The sequence below is a fragment of the Doryrhamphus excisus genome, linkage group LG4, assembly GCF_037039965.1.
Source record: "Doryrhamphus excisus strain RoL-2023G ecotype Guam linkage group LG4, RoL_Dexc_Guam_v1.1, whole genome shotgun sequence".
NCBI lineage: Eukaryota > Metazoa > Chordata > Actinopteri > Syngnathiformes > Syngnathidae > Doryrhamphus > Doryrhamphus excisus.
Genome location: NC_136360.1, coordinates 13430229 through 13455603, shown reverse-complemented (window position 1 = coordinate 13455603; position 25375 = coordinate 13430229). Strand labels below are relative to the sequence as shown.

The following is a 25375-nucleotide window of genomic DNA, read 5'->3' as shown; positions in this document are numbered from 1 at the left end:
TAATTATTCAAGTGATGACTATGAAATAAAATAAAACAAATATTTTAACTTAAGTATAAATAAAACAACACTTACTGCACAGAGTAGGATTCAACTTTTTTCAACTTTAGTACTTTAAAATAAAAGATGAGCAGACGCTGACTGAAAAACTTCACTACCGCTACATTGATAACTAAACACGTTTTCACGAAACAGTGACACAATTTAGTACTATATATAAAACATTTCTGAGACCTCCGATAGCAGACACGGCTGCTCCGATCCACTCGCACACACATAACACGACACGCATTGAACCCCTAAACTAAGTTTAACTGTTAGAAGCTAATTAAAAGTTTAAAACTTACCCTTGTTGTGGGTAATGCTGCTTTCGCCACTCTTGCAGTGGGGCAAGGGTACCGCGTCTGCATGTGCTGCAGCGTCTTCCGGCAACACAAAGCTGCCCATAGATGCCTGTCTGTAAATCATGCTGTGGAAAATAAATCGGCAAACCCACATGCATATCGGCCGATACCGATTCAAGTAAAGAACGCAAATATCGGCCCAATATATCTGTCGTTTCTTAGTGTTGACTCATCTATACAAGCTGTGCACCAACTAATCGAAAAAGTTTTTCCACCGAGGACCACGTACTGAAAAATTAAAGGAATGCAACGGCCATCTTAATATTTTCTCAAGTAGATTCATCAGATGAAAAAGCTTATCATTTGCTTTTTTCCCCTCATTTTTGCTTTTTAAAAATTTTTCCAAACTTTGACTTTACTCCCATAATATAACTTTTTACCCAACTTAATTTTTCAAATTTTACGACTTTTTTTTGTTTCTCATAATATGACTTTTAAAAAAACAACATATTTGTTCTTTCATACTTCAGCTGTCACTAAAATGATTTTCCCCCCTCAACAACCCTTTTCTTTTCATATTATGATTATTTTTAAAAGAAGATCTTTTTTTCATTTCAGCCATTTTTTCCCAATTATTTCAAATTTGTTCTTGTAATTATGACTTTATTCCCATATTTTGACTTGACTCCCATTACAGACATTTTTCTGCAAATTCATTTCCCCAAAATTCCAACATTGTTGTTTTGTTTATTTCTCATAACACTCCATGTAAAATACAATTTTCCTTAATATTTTTCACAATATGCTTCTGAAATGAAATTATTCCTCATATTGCATTATTCTAAATGTTTCTTGTTACACTACAACTTCTTTCATTTAATATTTTGACTTTTTATAGGCTGTTTTTCTTTTGTAGTTTTGTGGTTAAATGATGAATATGAACAGGCCAATAAAAACTAAGGGCCACTGGACACTATTACTGTAAAGTATATTTAGCTTGCTGGAAGGTGAGGCACGTGCAAGGTGAGGGGGCTTGCATCAACATGAAAGAAAAAGAACACTTGATTGGGCATATATTAATACTTTTTATCTTTTGTGAAATATTAAGGAATACATACTTTACAAGTTCACAGCAATGTCATCAGAACCTTTTTTTGTGTGTGTGTGGGGGGGGGGGTTACAGCTTCAACAATAAAAAGTACATCTTTGGCACCAGGAAAGGACACAAATGCAAGGAAAAAATGTGAAACAGGCACATTCCATGTAAACACATTCTGAGGGACATTTCTGTCACACTGCATTGACCAGCTAATGCACCATGGCGGGGGGGTGAGACATGAACGCTTGAAGGGGAAGCATTAAGTGTCAGAATTAACCAAGAATGCAACACTTCCAAACCGGACTAGACCGGCCTCTTGGCCATGCTCTTTATTTGGGTGGTATTCCCCTTCCAGAGTGGAACAAATGTGACCTGTAGCACATTCCAGTTCAATAAAAAAAACACACACATTCCAAGCCAACGGGAGTCTACATTCAGACGTGTTGAGCCATCAGGCAGAAATAAATAGAATAGAATCCATGCTGAGGATGCTTGAGCACTGCACGGTGACGGGGGACGACAAATAGAATGGCAAATGCGCTCCAATAATACACGCTGATGGCGGAACCGGCCGCCACGGGTCCGAGAGCCCAGGAAGGGAATCATGTGGAGAATGTGCGCCATTTTAACAAGGGCGAAGGGTCAGACTTTAGATAGCCTTTTTTCTTTAACGGGAGCGTTCCCTCTGCGAGGAATGTCAGAAGATTAGCTTCCAGTGAGAGGCGAGCGCGTTCCGAACTGGGATGCGACCCCTGTGCGATGGCGCTTCTAGCTTCAACGGTGCGCTGTGTGAGACCCCCCCCCCATCCCCCATTGGTGTGCTCTTTACAAACAGCACAAAAGAACAGGGGGTCATCAACTCGAACCCCCATCTCACTCAAGGCATGCTAGGTGTGCGTGTGGGCTGCCCAGCATGCCTTGCGTTTGTTATCACTCTATGAGTGAGTGAAGCTGATGACCCTCTGCTCTTTTGTGTTAGAGTATTTGCTAAGATGCTATTAGCAAATAAAAGAAGCACTTCCTGAAAGCAAGTTGACCATTTCCTGTATGAATCGCTACTGTATGTTTGACGTTCGGTTTAGCTGCCCATGTTCCATAGCTAAAACTGCCAAGGATCGTGTTTTACATAAATAAGGGCCGCCACTTTTCTAATCTGGTCAATCGGATCTCACATTTATAACACAGCAGCACTCGTGCAGCCACAGACCACAGCATGAACAGTACCTGCTAGTACCATCTATTAAAAAAATAATCTTACACACACACACACACGCTTCCATCTTGTCACACTCCATGTTTACACTCAATGAACCGCAGCTCCCCAGTAGCACTCGTGCAGCCCCAGACCTGCTACCACCAAACGGCAGCGTTGGTGTGATAGGAAGACAAGATGGTGACAATAAAAACACATGATTCCACCAGATTGTACATGTTTTGTCCTTTCGGATCTGCTAGAAAGTCTTTACAAAAACGACTACATGGACTTTTGACACGTCTGGATGCTCTGCTACGCTACAAGCCAAAGATAAATAATAAGTTAAATATGTCGCTCTGTTACACAGAAGAGATGCTTCCACCCACGACAGTCACTCCCATTGCTTCACTTAAATTAAAAGGACAATATTTAAAAAACATTTAGCATAAACAACATGAGCAGCAATGACACATAAGAAATAAATAAGACACAGACAGACGTGTGCTAACATCTCACATTCCTCGAGGCGTTCCGGGCTTGTGAGCTCAACTCCGCAAGGTTGGAAAGCTACTTCAGAGTCACGTGGATGAGGATCAAATGAGGATCTCCACCATGTCTGCATCTGTTCTGTTGATGCTCTTGACTACTCTGAGGTCCGGTTCCTCTGAGGCGTCTGCACGGGGGAACAAATAATAATAACAACGTTCTTCAGTGACCTTGTGTTCCAGACTGATTTATGTCTGTGTACGCTAATCCCTGCCGGGTTTACACTTTCAACATCGATCAGCGTCAACAGTCATTAGATGTGAAATTAGCACATTGAACCCACCGGTGGCAGCAGTCCCAAGCGGGGCCTCGTCGCATTGGGTGCTGGAGTCCCGGTGTCGCAGCACGGCGCCACTTGTCTGGTCATCCGAGAGGCTCTTTCCTACACAGACAAAGAAAGAAGGCACTGAATTACCCGCTTGCGTCCACATTTACACGCTTCTGCGTGGCGGGGTTCTTCCCAGGACTATTCTGGATGGGGGCTATTCTGGATGGAGGGGGGATGATATGCATTCCATCTTAAAAACGCATCTATTTGAAGGACAGGGTGTGGTGGGGGGCCGTGTCCTTCTCTGCTTTTTCTTAGGACGGCTTACATTCTGTCTTGTCTGCCGGCCAGCTGTCGCTGGGTGCCGCAACGGCGCGTCAAGCTCACCTTTTGTCTCAGTGCCGCCGCTCGCCGTGGAGATGGACGGGACGGACCTGGCCAGCCGGAGCCCCTGTTTCTCCAGCTTGCTCTGCTCCCATTTGGAGCGCTGCTGGAGGACCCTGATCATGGCGTCCTTCTCCAGGAGCTGAACATGCAAGGCTCGGATTCTGAATGCACAAATATGATGACATGATTTAGGGGGCATGAGAAAGTTGACCACATTTATACATAGCAGAGCCCCCATGATGAGTTGACTGTAAACAACGGTGCCACACACATGACTTTCACGGCAACATTTTAAAGCGTATGCAGAGCTACATAAAGCTGACTACTCAAATACAGCTATTGCCATCTTGTAGATTTACTTTGCAACATAAAACATGTTTTGGGGAATTGGTCCCACAACAAAATGCTGTAATATCTCTTCAACAAGTGTGTACCTGTTCTCCATCTCCTGGTGTCTGGGACTGGAAGGAGGCAGATCCTCGTTAAAACTGCTGTCAGGTGAATGTCCAGGCGAGCTGTTGATGATGGTTGTGTCTCTGTGGGGAAACGTTTGGAATTTCATATCACCGGATGGTTTGAGTTGATACCACTGAATGTTTACATGGATGTCACCGAATGGTTGGAGTTGATATCACTGGGTGGTTTGGGTTGTTATCACTGCATGTTAACGTTGTTATGAGGTGTTATGATGATGTTTGAGTTGGATGGTTTTTGACACCTACGCTGAATGTGTTGAGTTGATATCACTGAATGTTTACATGGATATCACCGGATGGTTTGAGTTTATCAATTGATGATATAGTTGATATCACTGGGTGATACAGTTAATATCCAATGTAGATTTGATATCACTGGGTGATTTGAGGTGATATTACTGGATGGTTTGGGTTGTTATCACTGGTTATCACTGGGTGGTTCGAGGTGATATTATACGATGGTTTGAGTTGTTATCACTGGATATTAGAGTTGATATCACTGGGTAATTTGAGGTGATATTACTGGATGGTTTAAGTTGTTATCACTGGATATTAGAGTTGATATCACTGGGTGGTTTGAGATGACATCACTAGATGATATAGTTCATATCATTGGGTGGTTTTAGTTGAAAATCACAAGATGTTTTGATTTGATATCACAGGCTGGTTTGAGTTGATATCACTAGATGATATATTTGATTTCACTGCGTGATTTTACTTGATATCACTGGGTGGTTTTAGTTGATATTACTGGATGGTTTGGGTTATTATGACTGGATATTTGAGGTGATATTATTGGATGGTTTGAGTTGTTACCACTGATATTAGAGTTGATATCACTGGCTGGTTTGAGGTGATATTACTGGATGATTTGAGTTGTTATCACTGGATATTAGAGTTGGTATCACTGGGTGGTTTGAGGTGACATCGCTAGATGATAGCGTTCATATCATTGGGTGCTTTTAGTTGAAAATCACAAGCTGTGTTGATTTGATATCACAGGCTGGTTTGAGGTGATAACACTAGATTATATAGTTGATATCACTGGGTGGTTTGAGGTGTTATCACTGAATATTAGAGGTGATATCACTGGCTAGTTTGAGTTGATATCACTAGATATTCGAGTTGATATCACTAGATATTTGAGTTGATATCACTAGATATTTGAGTTGATATCACTAGATATTTGAGTTGATATCACTAGATATTTGAGTTGATATCACTGGCTGGTTTGAGTTGATATCATTAGATGATATAGTTGATATCACTGGGTGGTTTTAGTTGAAAATGTAATTTTTTAACCATCACAGGATGGTTAGAGTTGTTATCGCTGGATGTTAGAGTTGATATCAATGGGTGGTCTGCGATGTGTGCTTGCTGATGGTACCTCTGTGCTGCAGCAGTGGCGGCGGCGTCCATGGCAAACTGCCTCATGGTGCTCTCCTCCAGATACTTCTGCTCCCACTTGGTGATGTCGGCCTCCAGGGCCAAGATACGCTCCTCTCGCTCCCTCAGCTGCTGCTGTGACAAGGAGGAGCTAGGCTCAGAAGCCACAGGGCCCGAGGTCTGGTTCTGAGGGTGAGACAGACACAACCAAATGGACGTTAAGTCACGTTTCACAGAGATGACACAGCCCCACAGCTCCACAAACTCCTCACCTGTTGTGCACGCATGCTCTTCAGTTCCTGCTCCAGCCTGGTGCGCAGCCGCAGCTCCAACGCTTCCCGCTTCTCGCACGCTGCCTGCAGCTGGGCCAGCGAGCTCTGAAGGCGCTCCACCTTCTCCACGTAGGCCCGCTTCCTTTGAAGCTCCTCCTCAAGCTGCCGGTTGCGAGCGTGCGACGACAGCAGCGCCTTCTCCAGGAGCTCACGTGCTCGCTGGCTCTCCTCGGCCGAGAGACGCAAGTGCTGGATGTTCCTCTCCAGTCGTTCCTTCTCACGCTGCTGCTCCTCATCTAAGACAACACAAAGCACCTTTTAACCACGTTTTCTTGGACTGAGTATCACTGACAGCCGATGTTCTGGATGAAATATTTCAACGATGTGACGGAATCGCTATCTCCCGAATGAAAAGTTCTGTGCCACTTTGGAAAAAAAAAAGGGAGGGGGCGGGGCTTGATTACACAACCCCCGTCGAGTGCATGCCTGCCGCGGGGAATGCAGACTTCCTCTTATCCACTTACGCACACACAGGCATAGCTTTGTACTGGGAAAAGCTTTGGAATGCCTCCACGGAACGCAGAGTAAACAAGAAGCTCAAAATATAAATCGCTCAACGCTATTGTGCGCCGCCGTGCGGGTTTCTGGTTCCTGTTGGGCTGGGAAAGAAACACACCTCTGTCTGATGGAAGTCCATCGCATCAGGATAATGTGGAATAGAAGTGGGAGCATAATTCATAGGATTATGTAAGAAATATAATCCCAGAAATATATCACATGTGAGTCTTATGTGACTTTAAAGAGGAAGTAGGATGGAATTGCTCCTCAGCATGTGCCTGGTGAGGAAACGTCCACACAAGGACAGTTCCTAATAAGAACGAGTGGGCAGGGAAGCAAACGTGGGCGCAACAAATAACTGAAACAAGGCAAGAAACATTCCAGGAATCCAGGACAAAATGGCTGCCGCCCGAGCGCCACAAGTAAGTGTGAAGATTTGCGTCTTACTTTGTTCCAGCAGCTTCAGGAAGACGTGCTGCTTGCGGTCCGAGCATTCTGCTTCCATGGCCGCTCTGTGTTTGGTAGCCGTGCACAGTTGTTCTGGAAAAAAGATGTTCACAAGTCAAATCGCTGTTGTGGTTGCGGTTCACGCTGTTCGCTCAAAAAGATGTACCTCTCAGATCCCGGTTGAAGTCGTGCATCCTCTTCATCTCGGCCTCCAGCTTGTTCCTCATCGTCTTCTCCAGAGCTTCCCGCTTGGCAGAGCCCTTCATCAGCGTCTCGTAAGCCTCGGAAATCCTCTCAATCTCCTTCTCCAGCTAGGAAAGACAGGAAGAATAGCTTGAAATGGTGTAACAGTGTGTGTCCGCATTTAAAGGTTCTACAGCAAAGATTCTAAAATCCACCGCAAAGAAAGCCTGCATTGAAATTCACTACATGAAATCAGACGCTGAAGACACGCTGAAGATGGAAAAAAAAGGCCAACAAAATGCAAGAAAAACAACAAACCAGAAAATGGAAATGAAGAAAAGGAAAGAATGAGGCAAAAGGAAAGAAGGCAGTAACTCCTTAGAGAGCGTTGGCGTGTCCTAGATGTTGTTTGTCCTACTCAGACTCAGTGGATGTTTGTGGCTGGAAAGAACATTCCAGAAAAGATGTTCTGACTCTGGATTCTTTCCTGACCTTGATCAAGCGTGCGGCCTTCTCGGCGTACATCTCCACTTCCTGCCTCAGCCTTTGGTTCTCCCACATTAACATGTCACTGGAAGCCGCCGTCATGGGAATGTGAGCGTTCCTGTCAGGGAGGATGTGGAGGTCACACGATTAGAGGTCATAGGGGTGAAAAGGTCGGTCAGGTCACACAGTGTTCAAACATCTACCTGTGTTGAGGGTAAAAGGGGGGAGGAGGTTCTTGGAAGCAGACTTCCTGGGGAAGTGGGTATTCCGGCGGCGGTCCTCTCGGGTCCAGTGTGGCTCCTTCAGGGATGTGTGTGGTGCTATAGAGCTGAGGGAAGCTGAGCGAGGAGCTCAGAGCCCCAACGTTCCTCTGCGTGCTCCTCTCCAGAGACAACTGCATGAGGCGCTCGCTGAGGGAGCGTGCGTGCTCCCGTTTGGCATCCCATTGTCCTCTATCAGCACACCCGGACATCGCGTCCCCCTTCTGGGACATCAGGTACTTGGCCTCCTCGTAGGTGGGAAGCTCCTCTCCATGGAGCTGCAAGGAATTCCTCAGCGGCTTTTCCTGCTGCACGCTGCTCCCCTGATACTCCTGGCCTTGGGGGTCCTGCCTTGTGGACACGTGCATGTACGGGGACTCCTCCTGATTCAGGCTCTCCAGAGAGGAGCGAGGACTACCGGTGCCTGTCCCGCCGCCACCTCCAACACCTGCGCGCCCCCCCCCACGCAGGGCCTGCTGCTGGATTGCCAATAGTGCGCGGGTGTCCGCCAGATTCCCGAAGCGAAGCTGCTCCTGGATGAGGCGATGCAGGACTGTTGCGGGGGCCGCCTCTGCGGTTCTCATGTCAAAGGGGGTGGCCCGGGTAGGGGACTTTACTTTGAACGGGAATTACAACCAATCTGAAGAAAAGAACAATAAACTCGTAAGATATTTGACACGATGATACTTCTGTTGTCTTATAGTGAAATGAATACTGGAAGAATAAAATGAAATGCATCAGACAGGAGTATGTTTTAGGGTGGGGGTGTACAAAGGGCGGCTAGGGAGCCTTTTGCAGCCTGTGGTATATTCTAAAAAATATCATTTAACAATAAATCTAAACAGTAATTAATCAATAAATCAGCAGTCATTTTACTAGAATAAAGTCAATATAATGAGACAAAAGTTTGAATAATACATTAAAAATGATTATTATTAAAAATAATACATTCTGAGAATGTAATGAGATCTTTTTTCTTTCATAATCTAAAACAATTTCAGTAGTATTATGTTAAGTTGTTATATTCTGAAAAATAAGCCAAAAAAATATGGTTACAAAAAAAGTTATAATGTTGTGAGAATAAATTCAAAATATTCTAAAGTCGTAATTTCAACAAAACAAGTAGAAATTGTTGGAAAATAGTTTGAAAAAACAACAACAGGAGAAATGAAAAAAACAGCTGTACTTTTACGGGAAAAAAGTAAAACTCTAAATTTTTATGAGCATAAAGCCATAATATTATGATCATTTTAATAGCCGACAGTCATAATATCATGACAAACAAATGAAGTTGTAACTGTGAAAAAGTGATGATGGTGTAACAAAATGAATACTAATCAAACATTGCTAGCTTTATTTAGTCAAATGCAAAAAATAGCAAGCTTTTATTGAAGGAGGTGTCTATTCCAGAGGAGGTCCTTATTTGTACAAATGCTCAGAAATACGTTTATGTAAGTTTGGAGCAGTCACACAAAATATTTACACACAAAAAAGTGCTAAGTTAGATGACATTATTGGAGCATAAAATGATAAAATGAAATGTTTTATGTCATATGCAGTCAGTAAACAATGGAATGCTTCCTTTGCGTTCCACAATGAATGCCAGCAACAGACAAGAAATAAGGTTTTTAATCAAGAAATAGGGTTTGAATCATCTTTTTGTGTGTTCTTTGTGTCAAAATGTCGGAATGGAGGCGTCCTTGACATTGTATCTGTGACTATATCAACCAATACAATATGACGATAAAACTGCACTTGAAAAAAAAAACGGTATGATAATATCTGCATTCACGCACCGGATTGGACGCTACTGCCCCACAAACAGCTATCACTATTAGTACCAAGCCAAATAAAAAGCTCTAAACTCACCCAATCCTGGTCTCATCCCACTTCTTCGAACACTATAAGCTCCAACAGTGTAGCAGTAATGGTCCAACAACAATAGAATCCTCAAGTCCAGTCCAAAAGTGAGGAACGTGCGGTCCACGCGTGTTCCTCTGTGTCCGTTCCTCGGTGTGTGTGTCCTCCGAGCGAGCACACTGCTCATAAAGACTCAGTGGATGATCGTTGGAAGGCTGGAATGAGTGGAATGCTGAGGCTTCATGTCCCTGAGGATCAAACGCTGAGGAGGGGGGAGGAGAACAGGGGGCGTGGCAAAGAAAAGGGGGTGGAGTCTGCCCATGTCTATCTACACTGTTGTGTGCTCACTGTTATTATACTTCAATACTATAGTATTGAGGATCCATTCTATTATTCAACAATTACATATACACACACATATATATGTATATGTTTATGTATATACAACACAAACATAATATTTAAACATGTATTAGTCTCTATTTGCTATGTAGTCAATGATATTTAACTGCTTAGCATACCTTGATCTTTAGAGTGCTTTACATAGAAAGAGTACACAATGTTGCAACACTAGCATAGCTAAGCGCTAACATTACACTCTTATTTAAACAGCAAAATGCTGAAGAAAACCTAAACAATCAAACTTGCCGCACAGCTCCCTAAACTGACAGCTTTATTTTAAGATGTGTAGCAAAGCCTGCTCACCTAGCTAATGGTGGGTCAGTCCAAGTGGAAGTTGTCAAAATATTTGACATATTTGACATATTATGGGAATAATAAAAAGTCTAAATATTCCCCCCCAAAAATTCACAAAAATAATTTCCACCAAAAGTTGAAATATTTGGGGAAAAAAACGGAAAAATTGCGTGAAGTGCATTAATTAATTTTCTACCGCTTATCCTCACGAGGGTCGCGGCGGGGTGCTTGAGCCTATCCCAGCTGTCTTTGGGCGAGAGGCGGGGTACACCCTGGACTGGTGGCCAGCCAATCCAGGGCACATATAGACAAACAACCATTCACACTCACATTCATACCTATGGACAATTTGGAGTCGCCAATTAACCTAGCATGGTTTTGGAATGTGGGAGGAAACCGGAGTATCCACGTAAGTATGGGGAGAGCGCAGAACGGTGATTCACACCCCCATCTTCCACATCTCCTGACTGTGCCCAGCATGCGAACCACCGTGGCATTACAAGAAACAAAGCAAACAAGAATTTGGAAAATTTTTTGAAAAAAATATTATAAAATTATGGGTCACAATATTCCCCAAAAAAATTCACAAAAATAATTTCCACCAAAAGTTGAAATATTTGGGGGAAAAAAACGGAAAAATTGTGTCAAGTGCATTAATTAATTTTCTACCGCTTATACTCACGAGGGTACACCCTGGACTGGTGGCCAGCCAATCATAGGGCACATATAGACAAACAACCATTCACACTCACAGCAAAGTGTGAAGGTGATACTAATACTATGCTTTTCACTTGTATGACAAAGCTGGGATGCCATCTTATCATATGTACTTTACAAAATAATAGGAATGTTCCAAGTTTGGACACCCCTGCCAACACAATTGAATTGACCAGAGGGGGGACCAATGAAGCTGTAGAAAAATCTCACTGATGATCGGAGGCAACAGGATGTACTTGACCTCATTTTTGTGGATATGAATACATATTTACATGCATTTTTAAACATTTCCAAAAATCTGTTTTCGTGTCATTATTATGGGGTGTGACGCGTAGAATTCTGAGGTAAAAAAATGAATTTATTCTATTTTGGAATCAGGCTGTAATCTAAGAAAATGTGTCACATGTTCTAGCCAGACTCGGTGTAAAGACGCCAGGTGAGCACTTTGACACAGGTGGTTTAATCATTGTCGTCTTTTTCTTCGCATGGTAAATATTTAAGCCAAGACTCGTGCCGGGTAATTGCAGCGCGAGTGGCTCGGGAGGGGGGTTGTGGTGGTCTACGAGGCACGCTGCCTGCCAGCTGTCCACCGCCTCGAACCCCCCTCACCCCCTCCTTTTTGCAGCAGCTCTGAGAGATGCATTGTTCTACCCCCAAAAAGCAGACATGACGGGGGCAGACCTGCCATCTGCCGCCCTCCCCACCTCCACTTCCAGCATCTCCGCTTTGCAGCATCAGCTGGCCGTGGGGGTTGGAAGCTTATTGACAGTTTTTTCTTCTCTGGTATGAAAAGGGCGGGGGGTAATATGGCGGCCTGTGTGTGCTGCAAACAAGCGCCGGCCTGTCCACGGCGTATACTTTATCACTGGCAGCCAAACGTCCACCTGCTCATTTGCATGGCAGTTAAAGTCCAACAGAAGAACGCTGGGGGCTCTCACCACGGAGCATTGAGATAAGTCGGGCCGTTATGCAAAAAAAAGTCTGAAAGAAAATGCAAAACGTGGTAGTTTGCAGCACTTTACGGACGTCACAGCGTTATTAGAAACTTGATCAGTGAAAATTTTGGTGCAAAAATATGCTGCAGGTTTGAACGTTTACTGTAGACCAGGGATGTCCAAACTTTGATATTTTGCAAATATGGTAAAAAGTGGTATATTTCCCCTATTTTTACAGTTTTAAAACATTCATTCATTCATTTTCTACCGCTTTTTTCTCACGAGGGTCGCGGGGGTGCTGGAGCCTATCCCAGCTGTCTTGGAGTTAGAGGCCGGGTACTCCCTGGACTGGTGGCCAGCCAATCACAGGGCACATATAGACAAACAACCATTCACACTCACATTCATACCTAATTTGGAATCGCTAATTAACCTAGCATGTTTTTGGAACGTGTGAGGAAAACCCATGCATGCACGGGGAGAACATGCAAACTCCACACAGAGATGGCCGAGGGTGGAATTGAACCCTGGTCTCCTAGCTGTGAGGTCTGCGCGCTAACCACTCGAACGCCGTGCCACAGTTTTAAAACATTTTCTACAAATTAATAAAATATTGACCGTTCAAGTACAGCACAGAGAATATGATTTTGCCTGTTTTTGTTCAAAATAACTCAAAATTTTTAGGAATTATTGGGAATGTGATATGGAAGAACTGATAAAAATTTGGGGGTGATCTTGATCACCATCTGATCCAGTTATTTGCTTAAAAGGATGCTTTTACAAATTTTTGCGCATGTGTGCATTCAACTCTGCAAAAAATGGTCAGAGCACTTGAAAGAACAAGTTTCCAGTTGGTTCTCCAAAATATCAAAAACTGATCCAGATTATGGAATAATTGCGGATACTATGATCCAGAATCTGAAAAAAATGGGGGAGCGTCATAAGATTTTTATCATAAGACAAAAAAAAATGAAGCTCTTTGGAAAATTTCAATTTCAAATTGAAATTTCCTGTTCATTTTAATGGCAGGTATGATACTACAGGTATGTTACCTGAAGAATACAATGAACACAACAACATGACATGCCAAAAGCTGATATGTGGGGGGGTTGGGGGGGGGGCATAACATTTTAGGCTCAAACAATGATGTTCAGCGTCTTTCTATTGTTGTTAGAAGTCACATTTGACGGGAACAGTATGTTAACATTAAGGTAAACTCTGTGAAGCTAAGCTAAAGTGATGTAAATAAAGGCTACTAGCATGTGTACCGTATCTGTAGCTTGCAGTAGCGGTGTAGTAAATGTACATTTGGTACATTTTGTACATGTATAGTATCTTTCAACACTCCCAGCGTTGACGGCAAAAACAAGAACCGCCATGTTTCCAAAACAAACGTTTCCAGGTAAGGGTGGCCTTCCGGATACCTGGGGAGGATCCACACCTGGTCCCTGGTGGGGATCCAGACCTGGTCCCCTGTGGGCCCGAGTGTCTGAACAAAATAGCAGTGAGGTGGAACTGCAGCCTCTTCTTTTGTTTGGTCTTGTAAAGCAGGAAATGGCCACATTCCTCAAATTACCATGACCAAGGTGTCTGACCGAGCCTGCGGTCTGCTGCTGCTGGGGGTGGAGGGGGGAGGGGGCAGCACCCTAATTCATGACCACAACTTCTTTGAGCACAATGAACTGGAATGACGACACTGCAAACACTTTATACGGGCCATACCTACCCCCTTTCCCATCATTGTTAGACAGTTACATCACAACAGAATTCAAGGTAATGTCCGTCCAATAATGATTCACCTTTGCACCCTTCCTCATGCTGCTTACTCCAGGAAAGTAGTCCACTGTCTAAAGCAGGAGTTTCAAACATGTGGCCTGCGGGTCAAATGTGACCCGTAGGACACTAGTTTGAGGCCCCCGCCTTGATATAAAAGTTTAATGTTAGTGCGGCCCGCGCAAGTTTGATATGGATGCTGTATGGTATCATGTACCCAGAAAAGAATATTACATTTGATTAATGTTCATGTTAAAGGTTAAATACCTGTTAATAGTTATCCTCCCTATCCGTGTGGAAGTGGTAAGTTTTTGGCTATTTAAGTTTAAAGGAAATAACTTGAAGGCTACCGTTTAGGTCGCTAGCTCTCTAGTTTGCGAGTTAGCATGTGTCTCAAGACCGTGCAGTTGCGCAATATGTTGTAAATAAAAAGAGTATAAATGTGACTATAGTCGTGTTTTGTCATGTCTACAGGGCTCTAATAATGCTTTGTTCATTTTAATCTGAAAAAAATAATTTGTCTACCCGCCAACTATACGTGGTTTCTTAAGTTTTTATTATTATTATTATTAAGATATTTGAGAACAGTGGAATGTTTTATCAGAGCTTTTATTGTAGAAAATCGGAACCAAAGCAAAGTTAATTTTTCTGTTTTAAATAAATGCGTTTTTTTTTGGGGGGGAAAACCTGATGCGGCCCAGTCTCACCCAGACCCTAGCTCCAGTGGCCCCCAAGTCATCATACAATCATACTAGCTTAGACTATTTGCTGAAGAAAAACTAAAGAATCAAATAATCAAATATACAGCTCCCATGCTTGACTGACTAGCTAGCTGGCAGAGCTCTGCGTATTTTAAGATGTGTAGTGAAGCCTTGACAAAGCTGTACCCCGTCAAAGGGTATGTGTACATGGCTTATATTTATTATGTATTCATGACTAAAGCATAATAACTTAGAATAATAACATAGAACTTTTAGATAACATTTACACACTAAGGTACATGATATTGCAGTAACAAACCTACCTCACCCCATCCACTACTCATTAGTTCCTCAGTAACTACTCTGAATTAATGTGCCTTAGTAACAGGTTCCTTATTAGCTTTTCATTAGTTCCTCGGTAACTATTCTAAATGTATGGGCCTTAGTTCCTCAGTAACTACCCATTAGTTCCTTAGTAACTACTCTAAATGTATGTGCCTTAGTTCCTCAGTAACTACTCCAACTCATTAGTTCAGTAACTAATCTAAATTGATGTGCCTTAGCAACTAGTTCCTCAGTAACTACTCTAAATTTATGTGCCTTTCGTCCTCAGTGACATACTCATTAGTTCCTTAGTAACCACTCTAAATGTATGTGCCTTAGTTCCTCAGTAACTACTCCAACTCATTAGTTCAGTAACTAATCTAAATTGATGTGCCTTAGCAACTAGTTCCTCAGTAACTACTCTAAATTTATGTGCCTTTCGTCCTCAGTGACATACTCATTAGTTCCTCTGTAACTACTCTAAATGTATGTGCCTTAGTTCCTTAGTAACCACTCCACTCATTAGTTCGGTAACTAATCTAAATTGATGCGCCTTAGCAACTAGTTCCTCAGTAACTACTCTACTTAATAGTTCCTCAGTAACTACTCTAAATGTATGTGCCTTAGTAACTAGTTCCTCCTTAGCTTTTCATTTGTTCCTCAATACTACAATGCATTTATGTGCCTTAGTTCTAGACAGCTGGGATAGGCTCTAGCACCCCCACGACTGAGGATAAGTGGCAGAAAATGAACGAATGAACTATGAAATACTACAATATTGGCGTTTGCCTTTTAAGGAGAAGAATACATGACCACTTCTGGAAATGTGTTAAACTCAAATATGGCCGTTTGAGGGAAAACAAGCGTCATGTTTGCGCCACAACACAACGCTTGTGACAACAGACACCATCGCATGTTGGTGGATCGAATAACGTCCTCCAAAAGATGCTTCTGCGCTGTGATGTTTGCATCGTGTTTATTTTCCTCAGGGCTTCATAGAAAGATGGCGTTCATGTTACAGCCTGAAGACAAAGGGCAGATGTTTGAGAGACAAAGATGGTCCTGAGGCACATGCACCTGTCAGACCACCGCCCCCAACACACACACACACACACACACACCCTAAACACATTGACTCACTGCAGCAAAGTCGCCAACAAAGACACATAATACAATGTACTCTCAACAGCATATGGAATGTATTATTTAAAACAAAAAGTATGACAAAAAAAAATGCTGATTTTATTTCATCTCAATGTACTACATGGCACAGATAAATAGATGATATTTTGAGAACCATCTTTGGAAGATCAATCTCATTAACAGTAATATTTTTACCTTGCAAAAATACATCTTTATCTATATCTTTAATATCATTTTTAAATATTTTCAGACACATATCACATTTTCTATTATTTATAAATGTTTATTTGAACATACATTTTGTTTATTACCATGACGTTATTATTGCTATTATTGTGTCTTAAAATCACAGTTGATTCTCACAGTATTATTTTTTATTTGAATATTACCTCTTTATTGTCATAATTACTTACACATAATTATTACACATTAATTATTACATAATTACTTAATTAAGTTTCCCTGGTAAAATTTAAATAAAAAAATAAAAAACTTTGTTATGATAGTTTGTTTTAATATAATAATCACAATACTGTAATTTTAGTTTATAAATAAATAATAAATTACTTTCCATTGAATGTTATAATCACTTAATTTTATTTAAAATAATCATATTTTTTAAATAATTATTAATTGATTTAAAAAAATGTGTATAAAAATGTATATATGTATAAAAAAAATCCCAATACCATAAATGAAGTGATGGCTGAACGTTCCAATATAATCACACTGGTCCTGTAATACTACAACTTTATTATGTAGAGCTGCTCCGATTGGTCAGTATCAGACGATTTGTGTAAAAAAATGGCATAATGTGCATATGCTGATAATCACCCGTGGCTAACGCTACTGCAGCCCGCAGCAACCCTTTCATTCAGTGTCGTAACGTCACATTTATGCACCTAAACCAGAAACATACCAAAAACTGACACTCACTATGCCCAAGCAGCAGAGAAAGGACAGGGAGACTTGGCAGCATAATACTGTGAGGACCTCTTATCTATTGGGTACTGCGTATTAAATATGAAACAGACAATCCGTGCTCACAGCCACAAGCAAACCACTGGAGCTGGGCCACCAGGAACCTGAACAAAGACTCTCAGGTTTCACGCTCAGCCTAAGCCCCGCCCCCTCTCATTGAGCAGACGTGGACTGCCCACCCTCCCCGTGCGAGCAGATGGTAAAGTCCAGATAAAGTCGTCACCTCAGGCGAGAGGAGAGCGACAATCTGCTCATGGGATTCATGGTCCAGGCTTCACTTAGGCTCCCGTTGCTTGTGGAACGTTAGCGCCGACTGATCTGGACTACGTTACACTCCGTGTTCGTGTGTGTGTGTGTGTGTGTGTGTGTGTTTGCTCGCAGTTTGTTGTGTTAAAGCTGACACACTTTCATCCGTCTGACCCCCCCAGCCCCCAACCTCCGTCCCCAATGTCTGACTTTTCTGGCAATTTGCTCCCATTGTATAGCACTTCCTGTTGGGAGGAACTATGGAAGACTGGACTGGAATGTCACATTCCTTTCTAAAATTACCACCGTGTGTGTGTGTGTACCTGTGTGTACCTTTACACACATGTATGTAGGATTTGGTGCAGAAGTATAAGGACAGAAACACGGCTGTCATGACTTTGGCCTTGATTCAAATGAGATTTTCATGATCTCCAAAGTATAGGGACAACGTAACATGGCTGCCCAAGGCTCTCCGACCAAATATACCATTTAGGTTTTATTTAGTATTGGTGATGAAGGTGATGATTATCTAATATTATACAGCGTAGCGGTGGCTGCCTTCATATCTTCTCCAGATGCTGGTAGAAGAGCAGATGGATCAGAGGTCACAGCTGTCGGCCATGAGGAAGTGGTGGTTGTCTTTAGACAGCAGATAGAAGACAGGAAGCAAACACATTCACTCTCAATGTGTGCAGCTGCTGTTTGGGGGGGGGGCACTAGTGGTAGTCTGTCAGGTGGCCATGATGGACCTGATGACGTCAACACAACCTCCACTCTGGATCCAGTTTGGTTGAGGGTCTGGGGTAAGGTTGGGTTATTGTTTGGATTAAAGATTGACTGGACTGGAGTTCAGTTAGGGTTAGGGTTGGGCTTGGGGCGTCCATGTTGTGGAGAGGGTACGATAGGGGTTGGATCACGGCTCATCTTTTGGTGAGGCTTGGGATTAGGGTTCTGGTTTTGGTTAATGGTGGGGTTATGGTTGTGTTTAGGGTAGGTTTTAATCATGGGGTTATGGTTGTGTTTAGAGTAGGTTTCATAATGGATTATTGTTGTGTTTAGGGTAGGTTTCATAATGGGGTTATTGTTGTGTTTAGGGTAGGTTTCATAATGGGGTTATGGTTGTGTTTAGGGTATGTTTTAATCATGGGGCTATTGTTGTGTTTAGGGTAGGTTTCATAATGGGGTTATTGTTGTGTTTAGGGTATGTTTTAATCATGGGGTTGTGGTTGTGTTTAGGGTAAGTTTCCTAATGGGGTTATGGCTGTGTTTAGGGTATGTTTTAATCATGGGGTTGTGGTTGTGTTTCATCCTGAGCCTAAACACATTTTTCCTTGACTGGGAGAAAGCGCCCCGTGTTGATTTGCGGCCTTCACAGCTGACAGCCATGTTTTCTTTCTCTCTCTGTGATCCCAAACGACAGACGACAGGTTTACGAGCAGTGTAATGAAAGTCTTAAAAACACAGCAGTGGACTTGTTAGCTTAGCAAAATGCTAGGCTAATCAGCGCGCAGTGATAACATCTAGATGGTGACAGTTTGACTCCAGCGTGAACTGGCGGCAGGTGGAGGCCCTTTGGGATCATTCAGGCATTATCTTGATGACCCCGCCGTGGTCGCCATGATGACTGGCAGCAGCTGCCATCAGCTAATGAGCCGTGAAACGTCCTGGGAATGACGTGTGCTCACATGCACTAGCCATGACGCACTTTAAATGCTTTATTCTCCTTGTTTTTCCTCATTTTGGACAAAATTGTATATTAAGAAAAACAACTAAAAGGACATGAAGAGGTTTTAATGTTCGATTTGAAAGAAAAGACGGTGTAGAGTCGCCCTCATGATTAGAAAGGTTCTAATTTGTCCTGCTTAGATTGTAAAGACAGAAGTGTAGCTCGTTACCACCCCCTGTGGAGCAAAGTGGTACTACAAGGATGTTCAAGTCACACGAACAACTTGATAAATTTAAAAAATAATCATGTTCACATAAAAATGTTTTCTAATCTTCATATACACACACAGACGGACAGAGGGTTTTTGTGCCATAATTTAATCAATCATAAAAAAGCAAAGCTTAGCTTTAATGGAGGTATTCATTTTACAATGTTACGTGATTGCAGTTGTTCTGCCTCATACTGTCATCTGTTAATAAATATTCTGGTTCTGGGGGGGTCACAATGCACATACACAATGAGGCGTATCCCTTCCCATCCGAAACACAATGTGGGACAGGCACACACTGCCATCAGGAACGAGCGACAAAGAATGAACTCTGACGCAACAATTCTGGGAAAGTGTCTTTAAAAGGACAGGAAGTGGAGCGCTTACTCGGGAAGACTTTATGACGGCCGGTGAGATGGACGATGACAAGAGTCATACATCCACACAAGTCACCTTCAAAATGGAGCAAAGCGTTTGCAGCACTTTGAGCGCCGTGTTAGGATGTTTCATTTTATTGCAAATGTGACCGAGTTTGGCTGGGGTGACTTTAACGTGTTGGGTTATAAAAAGTTCACCTTCGTTCTCGGTCCTGAGGAGATGCGACAGCGAGGCGCTCGGAGACGGTCCTGGCGTTGTTCTCCGTCATACTGAGGATGTGAGGGTCCAGTTTCTGCATGAGCTCCTTGGAGAGAAGACTTTCCTCCTCCAAGAACCGAGAGACCATGGCGTCCGTGGAAGATGGCGGCAAAAGCTGCTGGCAGTCAACAAAAACACCAAACTGAGGTCCAGGTTTACCAGTATATGCGTCAAATTATTGTATATTTATTATATTTTTAACACTTTGTAGAAAGGCTGAATGTTTATTATTTGACATATGTTGTTATAATGGTATTTTTTTATCTCATAGTTCTTCAGTGAGCCACCACAACGGTCATCCATTATTTAGCTTCTTAGTGTCCTTTGTCGCCAGTTAACAAGTGATTGTTAGTAGTCATTTTTATGGCAAATGTTGATCTGAAACCGGAGAAAGCTTTTGTGAATGAGTCATATACACACACAATGTCAAAAAGCTCGGTTGGACTCTGTGCCGAGTCTCCCCCGGAGATTCTTGTGTTGCCAGCCGTGGCGGAAGCCGCGGCCCCGTGAGAGCCGCTCGGCGTAGCTTGAATATGGGACTGGCCCGATGTCTTCAGCTGCGTGAAGAGCCTCTGGATCTCGCCCTCGTAGGAGGTCTTCCCCTTGCCGTCCGCAGCGTGACTAAAACAAGTCAGTGTATCAACCAGGTGTTACGTGACCACGTCTGCGTGTGTGTTTCGTACTTTTCCCTGGCTGGCTGCGACTGGTCGGCAGGGGTGGGTGCGGTGGTCCTGCCCTTGGAGAGCTCCAGTTGGCGGCGTGTCTCAGCGAGCTCACGCTTCAGCTGCAGGTTGTCCTGCTCCAGGTGTCTCAGCGACGACATGTAGCTCTTCTCCAGGGAGGCCAGCGACGCCGCCTCAGCCTGCAGGAGAGGATGAGACCAGTGAAGTGGACAGCAGACCTCCACCCGGACAGACTTCATGCTTGGTGGAGGTAACACACAGTTAGCAGTGCATAGACAGTGTAGAGCAGGGGTCTCAAACTCGCGGCCCGTGGGCCAAACGCAACCTGCGAGATGCTAGTTTGAGGTCAGCTTAAAGCTGTGTGCACACCGGACACAATTAACATGATTTTGCCCCGCCCATACTGTTACCCTACCCTGTTACCCCGCCCTGTTTTGCTTTGGATTAGCAATGAAGCTAAAGGCTTATGACGCTGGGTACAAATAAATGCAGGAAATGATTTGGAATAAAACGGAAAATACACGTCAAGATAAAGCATCTCATCAAACATGTTGTTAAAGTTACGACGCTGCTCCCAGATGGAACTGAGTACGATGCTAACTTGCTAATTGGGTAAAATTATTAAGTTTCATTAATGTTCATGTTAAAGGTTAAATAACTTTTAATACTGTACATTTGAATCTGAAAAAAATAATTTCTCTACCAACTGTATGTGGTTTCTTACATTTTTCTTATTTGCTGTTTTGTTATTATTTTACTTATTTATTACTGATTGATTTGTTGTCTTTAAGTGGAATGTTGTATCAGATATTTTGGTGTGGAAAACCGGAACCAAAGTACTGAAAAAGTGTAGGGTATAGCAGAAGCAAAAGCATTGAATATTTGTATTGATTTTTTTTCCAGTTTTTAATAAATGCGTTTTGGGTTTTTTTTGAAAACCTGATGCGGCCCGGCTTCACCCAGAACCTAGCTCCGGTGGCCCCCAGGTAAATTGAGTTTGAGACCCCTGGTGTAGAGCAAGTATGCTAACTGAAGTCCTTTTACTTTGACGTGTGAGAGCTCATCAACCAGGCTCTTCTTCTGCGCCTCCAAGGAGGACAACTGCTTCTGGTAGAGGAGGCGCTGCTGCTCCCACTGCACGCAGCTGCGACTGTACTCCTGTGGAGAGGAGGTGCAGCACATGACCAGCAGGTGGCAGCAGAGGGCAGGTGGGCGTGATTCACGTACCTCAAGCTTCTCATTCAGCATCCTCACTTCTGACTTGTCAACCTCTTTGGACTCTTCGCCGCCCAGCTTCTTGAGATGTCTGCGCTGGAGCTTCAAGTAGCTCCTCTTTAACATGTCCAACTGCACAACAGAAACATTTTAGCCCTTTTGTCGACTCTATCATACTGTGTGCAGGCCACGCCACAAATGGGTGCATAAAATAACTGTTTGCATTTGAGTCAGGAACAGGGTTTGTGATGGCCACAGTTTGAGTCTACAACAGATTAGTTCTCATTTCATGACTCACTGTGTTGGCCAATACAAATAAAAATACATAGATGCACAAAGATATCACACATTTTTGGACCAATTAAAGTGAAATTTGATTGGCCACAGAAAAATGAATTGTGTTAAATGAACTATGTCAAATTACCATAGATTGCTGTGTACAAGCTGCTACTTTCTTCTTGAACTATAGCGCTGCGGCTAATTTATGCCTTTTCTTAGCTTGTGACATTGCCTTTACTTCAGAACTCCTACTCATTGTTTGAATACGGTTCCACTCGCGAGTCAGTGAGGAAAACAGCAGCGATTTTTACAAAGAACACTAAACCCATCACACAGCAACCTAACACCCAAAAGGAGGTATGGTGAAATATACAAACATGTACCAACACAAGTAAAATTAAATTAAGTTTACAATTAAGCAACGCATTCATTGGGGTGCTGCAATGCCATCAGCCTCCCTTTGGGCTCCTCTCAGCATTGCAGCGACATCCATTTGCTATGTTGCTTGTCCTCCAATCAAATGCTTTGCTCAAAAGAAATGCAGTATGGGTAACTGTTTTTTGTGTTAAGTTGCCGTGTGATGAGTAAATGTTGTTCTTAAGAGGACATTGTAAGTCAGATTATTATATTGAGTAATGAATTTCCAGCGGGTTGACAAGTCTCGGCATGACTTTTTATTATAGCTCACGATTGGTTCCTGTCAATTGAAGAGCTGCCTGGCCCTCAAGACAAAAAAAAATCATAAAGCTACCAAAAAGGTGCATTATTACTAGAATGTAAAGTAAAGTTGTAAAATCAAGAGAAAACTTTGCAATAGTACAACAAAAAAAGTCATTAAATTGATAAGAATGTAAAAACTATGTAGACTAGAGTTGTTATATTATCAGAATAATGTTGTAAAGTTACTGACAGGAAGTTGTAGTACAGCATTACCAGAAAGCATGATTAAAGTTGTGAGAATAAAGCTGTAAATTTAGAGAACATGTCATAGTAGTACAATAAAAAAAGGTCATGAAAGTTATGAGAACATAAAGCTATGGGGACAAAAGTCACAATATTCCAAGAACAAAATCCTAAAGTCACTCAAAGAAAGAAATCGAGGGAATAGCGGGAATGCTAGTGTTACGAATGTCCGCGTAATTCAATAGTACAACTGCTCACCTCCTCGCTGACGTTTTGAAGTTGTTTCTCATACTTGGTTGCCAAGGCTTGTCGGCCAGTCTGAACATCTTCCAGTTGCTGACGCAGCACCCCGATCTGTCACGTGAACACACCATAAGGCTCATTTTTATATTTATTAATTAAGAAGCCAGCCTGGCCAATATGAGTTTGAATTCTTCTGAAATATTGATTTTAACCTCATTTGACATGTGTGGATTGAATTTTAAAGTCTGATCTGAATCCATTGCAAACACTATTCCACAGGGTGGCGCCATATCATTCTGCTATGACGTCACTATTTTGAATGAGCCTTTGCACAAATTCTGTGTATGTGTGTAAACAATTGTAAACGTAAACCAAGAGTCCAGTTCAGTTGTGTTTCCGGGTGTTATCTCACCTCCAGGTCTTTGCGTTCAAGGAGGACCCTGGAGGCAGACATCTCCTCCTGCCCACTCTTTAGTTGTAGTTGCATCTCCTGCATCTGGGCCTCCCAGTCGCTCTTCTGGTGGTCAATCATGATGTCGATCTGCCTCATCAGCTCCTGGAGCTCTGGCTCGCAGCCCGACAACACCGAGCTGTTTTGGACGGAAAGAAAAAGTGAAGTCACCACATCTATCGCAATACATTAGCGGACTGATACAAGTTAGTCGTGAAGTGGTTTTAAGTCGTGTCTCGTCGCTAACCTCATGTCAGGACTGTGCGCGTCCATTTTTAACAATTGCAGTGAAAGGCGAGTCAGTTAGCGGCAAGCTAACCTCTGTGGCGCCATCATACGTTCAAAGCTAAACAAAGTGACGTCACATATTTAGGCGTGACCGGAGAGGCTAATTTAACTGCGAGCTAACTCGTCAACAATTGCCTGCTTTGAAAATGTACAGTTGTCAAAGTAGGATTTTTGGAAAGACACTTTAAAAACAGTGAAGTATATCAACGTTTGTCATTGTGACGCAATGTCTCCGCCCCCTACGCAAAACGTAGTACGTAAAGGAGGGCGCCGGTGACCGGGGGTAAAACGCTCAGCTAATAGGCTAAGATAGGTTACGCTAAAACGTATAGCAGCTGCTTTTAGCGTTAAATAGTACACACTGTAGCATATCAAACGCGAGACAATAGTCCACCTAAAGGTGGCGGCTGTCACCCATCATTTATTATTTGTATATATATATAACATTGTGTTGTCACTTTAACACGTGGCTCGTTGGTCTAGGGGTATGATTCTCGCTTCGGGTGCGAGAGGTCCCGGGTTCAAATCCCGGACGAGCCCAAATTTAAATTTTATTTATCCCCGAAGACCTTATTTACTGAAGGCAGCACCTAAAATTCAGTTAAACTGGATTTTGAACCTCTATTATGTGGCTTTTGTCCCCTCCCCCGAAAGTCTGCTTGCTCAAGGCAGGGCCCTAATTTCGGTTAAACCTGATTTCTAACCGTATTTCAGGTTCCAGTTGGGTCTCATAACTACGATGTCGGTAGAGCGAACATGTCGCTGCAGGCATACATCAGCAGACATCTATGTAACGGTATCTTTGACTTTTGCAGTGGCTCGTTGGTCTAGGGGTATGATTCTCGCTTTGGGTGCGAGAGGTCCCGGGTTCAAATCCCGGACGAGCCCTTCTTTTCTTAGTAGTAATTACTACACCATACTATATATGTGTTACTCACATTCAGAGCCACCCCCCCCCCAAAAAAGAAGAAACACCCTACATTAATAGCATCATCATAACACAATGTCTGGCTCCAGTTTTTCCACCTGCTCTCCCCCTTGAATCCTAACAAAGGACATTTTCACTGCTTCCACAGCTGTTATCCACAGTGGAGGGGGAGTTGCAATATGTCCCTCCCCTCGCAATACAGGCACAACCTCTAATGAAGACACCGGAGCAGCTCCATTCATTCACTGGAGCTAGATCTGCTTAATTTTTGTTCTTGTGAAGTCTGCTGTAAGTACATACTTTTGGTATCATTTGTGTTAAAACCTTCAGTCTATGTATTTAATGCCTCCTACTTTATTTGATTCCCCGGGAACTAATGTACATAGAAATATTATCTGTTCCAGTGTCAAACTGGTTGCTTTAATGGTGATACTGTTGACTAAGGTGGAAGGAAGAAAGACCTTTTTAACCATACCATCGTGTCGCAGTGGCCAAAGTGTAAAAATAAGTGAACCATCCAGTAATATGGAGT

The 25375-nt window shown here is 42.8% G+C and overlaps 2 protein-coding genes and 2 non-coding genes across 5 annotated transcripts; 2 read left to right on the top strand and 2 right to left on the bottom strand.

The window, feature by feature from the left end:
* Nucleotides 1–1337: 1337 nt before the first annotated feature.
* On the bottom strand, nt 1338–10408 carry amotl2a (angiomotin like 2a). The gene is made up of 11 exons (XM_058073917.2): nt 9777–10408; nt 7851–8547; nt 7654–7765; nt 7145–7289; nt 6979–7071; nt 5974–6269; nt 5703–5887; nt 4274–4375; nt 3840–4000; nt 3468–3566; nt 1338–3311 (listed from the first exon to the last, which is right to left on the bottom strand). Exons 2-11 carry the CDS (start codon nt 8489–8491, stop codon nt 3232–3234), a joined length of 1914 nt encoding a protein of 637 aa, XP_057929900.2. The 5' UTR covers nt 8492–8547; nt 9777–10408; the 3' UTR covers nt 1338–3231.
* An 8873-nt stretch (nt 10409–19281) lies between these two features.
* Nucleotides 19282–24175, bottom strand: cep63 (centrosomal protein 63). 2 transcript variants are annotated; one of them, XM_078790235.1, is made up of 7 exons: nt 23875–24175; nt 23589–23766; nt 23192–23287; nt 21764–21883; nt 21581–21694; nt 20276–20715; nt 19282–19971 (listed from the first exon to the last, which is right to left on the bottom strand). In XM_078790235.1, the coding sequence occupies exons 1-6, from the start codon at nt 23898–23900 to the stop codon at nt 20485–20487; spliced, it is 765 nt and encodes a 254-aa protein (XP_078646361.1). In that variant the 5' UTR covers nt 23901–24175; the 3' UTR covers nt 19282–19971; nt 20276–20484. The 2 variants fall into 2 exon arrangements, with proteins under 2 accessions (XP_078646361.1, XP_078646360.1); XM_078790234.1 differs by having other exon boundaries at nt 19282–19968.
* Nucleotides 24176–24383: 208 nt separating this feature from the next.
* On the top strand, nt 24384–24455 carry trnap-cgg (transfer RNA proline (anticodon CGG)). The gene has a single exon. It is a non-coding gene; the product is annotated as a tRNA-Pro (tRNA).
* Nucleotides 24456–24731: 276 nt separating this feature from the next.
* trnap-ugg (transfer RNA proline (anticodon UGG)) lies at nt 24732–24803 on the top strand. The gene has a single exon. It is a non-coding gene; the product is annotated as a tRNA-Pro (tRNA).
* The last annotated feature ends 572 nt before the right edge of the window (nt 24804–25375 follow it).

Excerpts from the sequence above, each read along its gene's own strand:
- cep63 (XM_078790235.1), bottom strand. The coding sequence starts at position 23,900 with ATGGACGCGCACAGTCCTGACATGAG. Across the intron at positions 23,288-23,588 it reads TTGAACGCAAAGACCTGGAG|ATCGGGGTGCTGCGTCAGCA; the intron begins GTGAGATAACAC and ends TTCACGTGACAG. Across the intron at positions 20,716-21,580 it reads ATGAGCTCTCACACGTCAAA|GCTGAGGCGGCGTCGCTGGC; the intron begins GTAAAAGGACTT and ends CCTCTCCTGCAG.
- amotl2a (XM_058073917.2), bottom strand. The coding sequence starts at position 8,491 with ATGAGAACCGCAGAGGCGGCCCCCGCAACAGTCCTGCATCGCCTCATC. Across the intron at positions 6,270-6,978 it reads CCTGAAGCTGCTGGAACAAA|ATGAGGAGCAGCAGCGTGAG; the intron begins GTAAGACGCAAA and ends GTGTTGTCTTAG. Across the intron at positions 5,888-5,973 it reads AGAGCATGCGTGCACAACAG|AACCAGACCTCGGGCCCTGT; the intron begins GTGAGGAGTTTG and ends TCTCACCCTCAG.